The sequence below is a fragment of the Dermacentor albipictus genome, unplaced genomic scaffold (genome assembly GCF_038994185.2).
Source record: "Dermacentor albipictus isolate Rhodes 1998 colony unplaced genomic scaffold, USDA_Dalb.pri_finalv2 scaffold_29, whole genome shotgun sequence".
Taxonomy (NCBI): Eukaryota; Metazoa; Arthropoda; class Arachnida; order Ixodida; family Ixodidae; genus Dermacentor; species Dermacentor albipictus.
In genome coordinates, this window is record NW_027225583.1 from 2,985,215 (window position 1) to 2,995,891 (window position 10,677).

Sequence of the window (10,677 nt, forward strand, 5' to 3'; positions counted from 1 at the left end):
GGACTATACCTCGTTTTAGCAAAAAAAGAATAAGAAAGGTGGGGGAGAGGAAAAAAAGAAAGAAAAAATGTATGGCTGTAATGCCTTTCTTTCTTTCACTTTTGTCACAAGGCCAGAACTGTTGGCTGTGGGGACGGCGCCAGACTTTCCATATTTGAGAGGAATGCTGTTCGTTTGACTTCTGCTTCTAGCTGTTAGTCAAAAGGAAAGGCATCTGAAGTATAGTTTCGATTTCACGAAATGAGCACGGCGTTCACGCCCTGTCATTACCACCGCGGCGATTTCAGCTTGTTGAGATAACGGTGGCAGCCCAAGATATGAAGTGAGATAGGGGGAGGGGTAGAGAGAGAATACCGTTACAAATACTACGTCTTCCACTCGCCGTTCCTGCTAAAGATTTTGGAATTCCAATCAGCCCTCGTGGAAGTCAATTGTAATACGATACGGGTCTAGGGTATGGGAAGCACGTACTACTAGCTTTTATATATTGCTTACGTTGTTTGGACGCGGGCGTTGATTTTATCTAAGTGCATACGAAAATCGAACACCAAAAACGCCCACCTGAGTGCATACCTTCACAAGCCCAAAACAAGACGTAGCGCATTTCGGTAGCTAACACCACCCTGATTTCTATAGTCGCAGCAAAAGAACTATGTTTTGAACCAGCTATGAAAAGCTAAAAGAAAACTGAATCATGTTACCATGCATGCCATGGCATGTAAATGCAGCGGATCGCACATGTGCTTGAGACATTATGTATGCATATACAAGCTACAAATGCATTTATAAAAAAATATCAGTGTTTACAAATTGTAAGTAAGCCACATCGTGTTCGGTAGCCTCTGATCCGAATGTACCTCGATAATATCTAGGTAAACAACAGACAAGAAACAGAAAAAAAATTAAAGTGCGCCGATAAATATAGTTAGGATGCGTGGATTGTGCGCTTCAAAAGATCACGACAACGCCTTCGACGGGTTATGCTTTGTAGACTGCATTTCTAGCCACTGGATCTTTTTCTATTTCTCTTATCCTGAAAGTGGGCTGTGGTTGATCGCAGGCGACGATGACAACTGTCATTACCACCCACTGATGACTCGTTCGCTGCAGAAGTTATTGTCAATTTTGTATCCTGGAATTTAAATGGCAACACAAGTTACTTGCGCAACAGTCCGCATAGTTTCAGCGCTCCCCGAAGTAAGCCTGCCGGTCACAAGTTGAAAACCGAGCTTAACTGCGAACAGGCTGAGTAGAGCTATGCATCTTTGAAAATGCGTGTACGTGTATACATAGCTTGGGCAAAGTGAAAACCGATTTCGTATGGAATAATAGACTTAAAGTGTGGCATATCTTCCTGTTTACTGTTGTTATACAATAAACAAACATCGCGCCATACGCCTGCGCCAAGATAATCGCTTTGACGAAACCTTGATTCGTGAACCGCAAGGTCTGCACATCCCAACATGAAACGCGCGAATCGCACAAAAAAGATAACGACGACAAAGCGTGCATCATCCGAGATCCCCGACAAGGGTGAATCTGTGCACCAAGTACTTATATCAGCGTCACGCGATCTGTTGCAAGTATGCGCATACTCGTCAACAAAACGATGCGTGACGTTGACTTTACGTCAGCAATTTCATAGACACATCACTGCGCCATGCTTCCGTACAGATTAACTTTTACGTGACCGCACGGACGCGGCTTCTCAACCTGCTAGCGCCCGAGAATGGCGGTCACGATGACGTCAGGACGCCGCACTATCACGCCGACATTGTTTTGCTTTTTTGACGTGCGCATTGTTTCCCCGGGTTACCACTGTTATCAATTTGTCGCTCGGCGCAAGACGCTCCTGTCGCCCTGTCACGTTTCTTGGTCGCGCAGCTCCTGTAAGTGCCTCAGAAATGGCGGTCACGATGGCGTTAGTGCAAACCCTCTATAACATAGGTGTTGCCCCCGCACACTGCCACACTCATGATGCCACTGACGTTGTCCTAATGCAACGAACGTCCGTATACGATGCCATTCGAAACCACAACCAAGCGTCAATTTGCACACTACGCGTTTCGGTTTACTGGATAACGGTCCATGCAGTTACCGCGTCGTTCTCCCAGTGCATATTTTCCGTTGTCAAATCTTAACGCTTTCGTTCGCAGGATCGAAAATAAGGCACCGGGGCAGCGTGCTCCCCTCAGGTTTGCACGAGCAGATTAACCGTGCTAAATAAATCTTGCCCACGGACATCAAGCATGGGGATGCCATATTAAAAACGTGGAATGTGGCGTGCTGTCGGCTTTGCTTGCGGCGACATAAAGCGACACCTCGCCCACATAAACATTGAGATTGCTGCGGAGCAATGTATGAGTGACAGGGCCTTAGTCAGGCAGACAATGTACCGCCTTTAGCCTTGCCATCCAATACCTTCACTGTGTCTAAATCAATGCTGAATAAATAAGTAAATAAAAAATAAATATCGAAATACTGGGTACGCGTGTGGACTACGGCAGGAAGGATCCGATGAAAAAAAGAGATATAGATCGCCACCTTTCGAGTGCTGCGTCTATAGACCCTTTTTGTCCACGCTGTGGCAGCAGTCCATTCATATGACCCCAGGAAACTTCCGGTCATGCATTTCTGACAGTCAAGTTAGCCAAGAAAACGGAAATATTTTGCGCATAGTTTACTGTAGGCACGCATTCTTTATGCGTTCAGATATAAAGAAAGTGCGGCATGTGTCGATCTCGTGTATGGGATTTTTTTGTCGCAATCAACAATAAAATTCACTTGTAGAACATTCCAACTTATCAAAACTGATGCAAGCTGGAGGGTTGTGTAACTATATAGGCTACTGTAACTTGCGTTGTTCCAGTGGGCTCAACCGAAAGTATTCTGGGAAGCGTGCAAGGATGAAAAGGGTCTCTACATGGAACACGTAATATTGTTCCGGCGTAAGTCACACTGACGCCACATACACCGGTAAATTGTTCCTCGTGCATGAATCACGCATGCACCCTTAACGTCTGAACGTTCACCATAAAGCCTGCTGCTGGCGTCTGTGTACACGCGAGAACCTGTAAAGTCTGCACGTTGCCATGTGCGCATAAATAAAACGTTTGCGTTACCTCCTGGCGCGATAGTAATATCAGGCAACAAAATGTTCCACAGGACCTGCACTAAATCTGATCAACTGAGAATCCTACTCGATTATAGTCACAGACATCAAGGGGTATTACTGGCACCACGGGCGCTCCTGCATGTATACAGCCCCCGTCTTCCTGTCTAGATCGCGATAAAACGCTGTGCTGTTGAACGAACACTCGATGGCAGACTTGCGGTTTCGAAGGTATCTGCTAGAGATTAGGGAACAGGCCAAGCGAATCTCGAAAGCGCACATTCTAGGGCACCGTATCTTGAATCTAGAGTACGCTTAGAGATTGGCGCTTCCTTTTATTTGCAGCACAATGTTACACAGCGTTGCAGGCAGCCATGACGGAGGCCGTACGCAGGCGCATAAGAGCAACTGTTGGTTGCGACGCGAGCCAAGTAGGGTTAAACGATGAAATGAAAGGATGACAACGCTCCTCGCTTACCTTTGCAAGTGAAGGAGACGGGGTCGCAGGACAGGCCGAAATCCTTGGCGCATGGTTCGTCGACCGAACAGGCTTCCCCGGTCTGTCGGGCACACACTAGACCGCACGGAGGACAGCGACTGGGAGTCTTGGCCGTCCTTCCGGCCGGACACTTGGCCACGTCCGCTCCGCAAGCACAGGCCACGGGTAGACCGGTGGCACCGCGGACGAGGGCCGCGTCAGCCGCGTCACTGCCGTTGGAATCCAGAGTGGTCGAATCCAGGGCGGGCCAGGCGTCCGTGTACGCGAGGGACAACACCACCAGCGCCGAAGCTATCGAGAACCAGCGAGACCGCGGTTGTCCCGCGGACGCGAGCTTGAATCCCGCTGTGGACCCCATGACCGATGAGGCCTAAGGGGGGGTGACGGGGGGCGTGCAAGCAGGGGTTCACGTCGCTATCACAGAATAGGTATGTAGGTACGATAACAAAATAAACAAACAAAGGGTGCAGCGAGGTTTTCACGACCAGCCCGCAGCAACTGGAGAAGCGCGGACGGAATCACGAGGCAACCAGAGTTCCGAAAATCCTACGGTTCTACTGCCCCCGACACGGCGATGCAAGCACCGACGGTGGTTTCGCGAAGTGTAGGCTGGAGATGGAAGTCACACGTCACACCGACACCACACACGCGCGCACACACACCCACCTCTCTAAATTCGAAGGAACACGAAAACAGATCACGTGCGTGCGCGTAACGTGTCTCGACCTTGTTCACTCACTGACGCTGTGGAAGACTCGTCGCACACTCGGAAGCGGCCCAGAAACGGTCATCGACAAAAAGAAAGAATAAAAGAAAGCGCCGTCTTGCGGTTCGGAGCAGACGACGTTTTGAGGGGACGGGTGACAGAAGTGATCCACAGCGCTTCGCGGCCCGTGCGCCTCTTCAAGCGATGGCGACCTTCCGGTAGGACGGGGGACAACTCCAGGAGGCTCTACAACTGGTCAGTGACCAGTCGCGCGGTCCGCCTGACACCACCTCGTCGGCACGAGGGGCATGCGGTTTTTTTGGCGGGGTGCAAGCGTCAAACAAAGCAGCCGCGCCGCTGGTCGAACGCTCGGGTTTGCAGCTGTATGTGGCTTCGTCGGGTTGCAGAAGACCAGCCAAATGCCTCCAACGCCGCCGCGGCTTCCAGAACCGCTCGTCGCAACACAGACAGGGCCGGTCGTCGTCGGTTGCTGCTGCTGCGGCCTCTCTCTCCGGGCGTCTCACCCGCTAGCCGGTTCCTGACTAGTTCTCCAGAAAGATTCCTCCGGGCGCCTTCGCGTCCATGCCGGGGGGGAGGGGGGGGGGGAAGGTCGGCTGCAAGGGGGTGGGCGGTAGCGAGCAGGGCAAGCCAGAAGCCGGCCGACAGGACGGTGTGTGTGCGGGGAGAGGGTGGTAGGAAGACCGGTTTCACCCTCGCACACCCGTTCGCAGCTTTCTTTCGCATCTTTCTTGCTTTCTTTTTAAGACCTCCATTTGTTTCTTTCTAGGCGTCTTCCCTCCTCCTTCTCCTCCTCCATCGGAGCTGCTGCACGTCGTCGTCCTGAGCCTGAGTCGACTTTTATTGGCTTTTATTTGTTTCTTTCGGTGCTCTCAACAGCATTGCGTCGTCGTCGCACCGCCCGCCAGCTACTTCGCTTCTGTGGGAAGCGTCGCGCGGCGCCGTATTTCTGTTTCTGCAAACATTTTTTTCCTTTCCTTCTCACTGCTTTGACACGCAAGGGATAGGGGGGAGGTTCTGTTGTTTCTTCGCAAAGCTTTGATCTGAATTCTAAACTCCACCCCCTCGTCCCATTCCCTGTCCCCGTCTTCTTCACCGTTCGTTCGTCGTGCGTCTTTAGCCGGGACCGGCCGCTGGCTGCTACAAATTCCTTCGACAGCATTGACGGGATGGGAACCGAAAACAAACAAACAAAACACACAAAAGAAACTGTGGCGCCGTTTTGGATACTTGCGGACGATTTGCTTTCGGCAGGAGAAGGTTCGATGAAGAAAACGAGATGCCGGACCCCTTTGGGGGCATCGTCAGAAACGGCTTCGTTGTTGCCTTGTACGGGGTCAGCGAAAAATAGAGCGAGCGAAGCGAAGGAGGGGCTACATCCATTGCAGCAAGTATTCGTAGGCACGATGGAAAATTTTCAAGTTATTTACTTGAATGACTTATTCACTATGTTTAATACGCCAAAGCAACACTGGGGCTATGATAGACGCCGCAGCTGCCTTCGAGAAAGCCCGTTATACCATTTGGGCGAGCGGGTGTTATTCCCTCACCTTGATTTTAATTCTGACACTGAAGGAGGAGAACACCACGGCCTGTCACGGTGGAGGGCTCAGCATTAATTTTGACTGGCTGCGGTTCCTCAAAAGTGCGCCTAAACCTAAGTGCACGAGCGTTTTTGTCATGCGCCCCCATTGGGATGAGGCCGCACAATTCGGGAAGCGACCCCGCGACCTCGTCCTCGGCAGCGAAACGTCATGGCCACCGAGGCACACGGCCACTTCTACGACACGATACTTGACACTGTGCTTGTGTTTATTGCAAAGTTTAATGACGTCGTCGCACCTAATATCAGACCTAACGTGATATGACCACGCCATCCAAGAACGCCGCACCTGTTTCCTTATTTACGGTATAGGGCAGCGCGTACTAATAAAATGCGAAAGTATCCACCTTAATGTAGCGAAAATTTTGTTAATAGAAAAGCAGAGAAGTAGTAATGCTGCGACGGGGGTCTATATAGCTTGACAAGGGGGCGCGCGAACTCGCAACTTTAAAATTTAATGCCGTCTATAAGCCTTTGCAGCCTAACATGTTACGCTCCGAGCTGGGGAAGGCTGGGGAAAGAAGGGAACGATATGGGGACGGATGATGACGAAAACAGTAGCTGGCGCGGTGAAGGCTGGAGAGTATACAGCTCCGGATTAGTTTTCACCACGTATCGTGAACCGCTTAGGGCACATTGAACTCTAGAAAAATGACCTAACTACACGAGGCTTTCACTGCGGCAGCAGCTAAGAGCTCGAGACTGGGTTTGTCGAGTCGGTTCTCTCCGCTACGCTGTCGTAGTGTATTTCTTTGTCGTGTCAGGCCAGCTCCTCATCGCCAGTTTAGGTGTAAAAAAAAAGAAAGAAAGAAAAGACAGAGGGAAACCAGCTTCCTTCACCACCATAACAGGATATCAAGGTAATGGCAGTGCCGTAGCTAGCTGGGCTAGTCGGTGCATCTGCGTTATTATCACTAACAGCACGCACTAAAAACACGGACGAAGAAAGGAGACGAAGCACTAGCGCTGACTCACGGCTAAAAGTTTATTGCATCTAAGCAGCCACATAAATAGGAAAACTTACCACATGCGTACACCCGCGCACCATATACATTCCCTCAATCAAAAGCGAAACAAGACAGGCGAGCGGTAAAGCAAGAAGCTCGATCATTTTAACGATTAGATCCTTCTAAAAAACCATCTTTCCTTGCGCATGTGCAAGTGACTCTTGGCTTACGCACCTGTCACTACAATTACTGATCAGTAAGGCCCCTGAAATTAGGCGCGCCTTTTTCATTTTGATTTGTCCGGATTGTGCGTGTGCGATCCAAAACGGGCTTGCAGTGGCAAGCCCATTTTTGATCGCACACGCGATCGGAATGCTGGCGTTGGTGAATGCGCATGTGCTTCGGAGGGCACAGCAGTGGATCGCGCATAGCTGCGATTATCGCTGCTGAGATATATTGTTTGGGACAACTTACGTACCATGTGCCAACGTATGTTCAGCCTCCCGCATTTTTAACTACATCGCGCCAGCCAACCGTATGAAAGGGGCGTGAGTCGTCCTGAAGGGAACAGCGTGGACGCTTGCACCGGAGAGTGCTTTGTGCGTCTGTGGGCACTTCTGCCGGTCTCGCTGATTATAGCTGTTGTAAGGGGGATAAAATGCGCGTGATCGATGCTCGCGTGATAAAGTTCGAAAAAACGGGGAAGCTGTACTCGTCAAAATATGTCATTTGTCTGTACTACCACATGTCAGCGATGCGTCTGATTCACTTCGCAAAAGTATAAGTGAACATTTCAATATGGCCGCGGCCGGCCCCGGAAAAGAACACGTCTTCCCTCCTCATCCCGGAAGCTAATCCTGGGTACGATTATGAATGTAGGTTGTTCTTGAGAATATGGCGGTGATGTGTGTTGTGACTGACGGGCTGCTGCTATCTCGATTAAAAAAGAAAAGAAAGAAACATGAGAGCACAGTGCTTGACTCATGCGGGAGGCATTGCAAAGCATGATGTTGTATCGATAGCAATTACCTCTACTATATAAAAAAATTAAATGGTGGGGTTTTACGTGCCAAAACCACTTTCTGATTATGAGGCACGCCGTAGTGGAGGACTCCGGAAATTTCGACCACCTGGGGTTCTTTAACGTGCACCTAAATCTAAGCACACGGGTGTTTTCGCATTTCGCCCCCATCGAAATGCGGCCACCATTCTACTATATAACGGTAGGACTATGACAGGACACTTAGGACAATGGAGTAGTTAGGAAAAAAATCGTACGATAGCGTACACCTGGTACAATAGCTGAGCGGCTATTGTGCGAAGGCTGTTCAGTAAAGACGTGAGACTGAAGCGCTGAAACATTTATTTATCAAAATTATTGATCGGCCCTTTTTATCTCTTTCTATATGGTCCTCAGTTAGCGAAATATCCGAGCCCCAACGGTTCTACCGAGCCTATAGATAGTACGAGTCTTTTGGCACCTACTTACAAATTTCCCCCAACGTCTTAACTACGCCGTGTTCTCTATCAGACTTACGCCCATTTTCATTGCGATGGAGATAGTGTCATCGGGTCTGTAAGATGGGAAACAGGATCGTTGTGATGCTTCTGGATGATGGTCAAAAAAGATGGCATTGCTTTGACACGGAACAAGACATGGAAGCAGGGAGGCGTAATTAACATACTGGAGATTTTCTTGTTTTCTTTTTTTAGAAAGGGCGCGAAAGATGGCTTGACTCATGTGTTCTGAGCATGGTACAAATATGGGGAAGCGCATATTTCACTAAAATGGGGCCATATAGAAAGAGATAAAAGTGGCGATTAATAATTTTTATAAATAAAGATTTAGGACTACAAGTCTCAGCCTTTAGTGAACCCGCCCGTTTATAGAGTTCTGCTGCTTGCCCGAAGTACCGTGTTCGAATCCAGACGGGGCCGACTGCGTGCGCTGCGATGGCAGGCGGAATGCAAAAACGATTGGTCACGTGTTTAATTAAGTCGACGCGTTAAATAACTCGTTAACAATATAGTGCAGGATTCAGATACCTCTGAAATAGTGATTCAGATATGACTAATCCGGGTTGTAAGACAGGACCGGATTAATCCGGATAGATATAGGCAGAAGCTACCGCTCGAGGTCCAGTTAAAAGAGTACCTGGTTATGCTAGGAGAATGCCAGCAAACTTGAGAGTAGGAAAAATCAAGAGGCAAATCCTACTCTCAAGTTTGCTGGCATTCTCCTAGCGTAACCATGTACCAACTAGTCCAACTAGCCACTCTCATGAAAAGAGTACCGATGTGACATTTTCGGCTTTTCGTTGTCTCATGTGCCCTATATTAAGGATGCTCCACCTTAAACCCATAGTAATATACCGGCATGCCTGAGAGCACCTTAGATGACTTATTGCAACAATTTTTCTGGGCCCATTTTCGGTTTCATTTTCCGGATGGCGTATGTGTCATGATTGTTGGTGGTCACGAGGAAAAAAGGAGATCACGACGTTTTCGTTTAATCACTCGATATTCTTCTACTTCGGGCCTCGCAACAAAGTAGCAACATTGCAGACCACCGAGAGAGCCGGAACGAGTGTGACAACGTTACAATGTCCAACTCACAGGTGACCACCCCCTGTGTCATGACGTCACAGAACATAGACCCCTTCGGGGAAACGCAACCAAGACTGACTGTAGGAAAGCAATTATAGTAAATTATTTAGGACGCTCTGGGGCTTGTTAGTATATTTACTAGGGTTTTGAGGTCCAGGATAATTATATTAAGGCTAGAAAGTAATAGTCGAAAATATCATTTTGACAGTCCTTTAAGAGCCAAGAAACAGCCGTCGCTTTCAGACATCACAGCCTCTGTTTTCTAACCTGAAATTAAGCCAGCCGGCAGATATCTTAACTTGTCCTTTGAGACGCTATGCATATTATTTGTCGTAGAACAGCAATAAAATGTCAGACTAATAATCAGTGATCGCAGCCATCTTTTTTTCTAGCTAAACAATTTCCTTCGCAGCGCGCCTACTTGGAGCTTCGGAGACGGAAGTGGAGCTGTCATCCCGTTAGCGTTAGTCAAAAATTCAGCGGAAACCATCCCGCTGTGACTGTGGACGGTAATGCGCCTAGCGTTGAAACGACACGGCGACACAACGCATTGCCACCGCCTAAACAATGCGTGCATGGAGCATGTACTGCAGCGGGACTCCACTCCCGGGCTTCCCCATGAACACTCCGCGCCATCTAACGGTGGCGCCGCGAAGCCTGCGTGCGGCCTCCTAATATGCACGGCGCGCCGGTGCAGAAATGCGTCATGCGACAGCGGGGCTCCTCTCTCGTTTGCTTGGTGGGTTGCGCCACCAAGATCTTGCTATTATACTGCCTAATGTCCTACCTAGGTTAAACAATAAAGACAATATAAACTACCACACCTAAATTTTCTGATCCCCTATTGCGAACTGTGTTTTTGTACGTCTCCGTCTTTTGTCGTTTCCCCACTTTTCTTCCACCAGTCCTCCAATCGCCTCTTACTAATGCCTATTGCAGACATGTTTACTTTACCACTGCTCCCGCTGAACCCAAGGGCTTCAAGAAGGCCAGTGGTGCCTAAATCGACCACTGGACACGCTGCGCCATCTGGTGGTACTGCCGAGAAGTCCGTGCGTGGTTTCCGAGACGAGATGCGTGGTGTGCCGGTGCGTGCGAACGCTGAGAATGGCTCCCTCTCTGGCCGCGCACCCAGTGCCACACACTCGGTCACCCAAGTTGGCGACAGCTTCACTGAGGAGGGAC

General features: G+C 49.3%; 1 protein-coding gene across 5 annotated transcripts in view; it reads right to left on the bottom strand.

Annotated features, from left to right (window-relative positions):
- Nucleotides 1-4,875, bottom strand: part of LOC139052703 (putative epidermal cell surface receptor) — a 176,455-nt gene extending 171,580 nt beyond the window's left edge. For 3 of the 5 annotated variants that reach the window (XM_070529753.1, XM_070529752.1, XM_070529755.1), the window contains exon 1: nt 3,591-4,874. In XM_070529753.1, the coding sequence (XP_070385854.1) occupies nt 3,591-3,969 (379 nt within the window). In that variant the 5' untranslated portion in view covers nt 3,970-4,874. Of the gene's footprint in view, nt 1-3,590 lie in introns of all 5 variants that reach the window. The other 2 variants (XM_070529754.1, XM_070529751.1) reach the window with 1 other exon arrangement.
- Between the last annotated feature and the right edge of the window lie 5,802 nt (nt 4,876-10,677).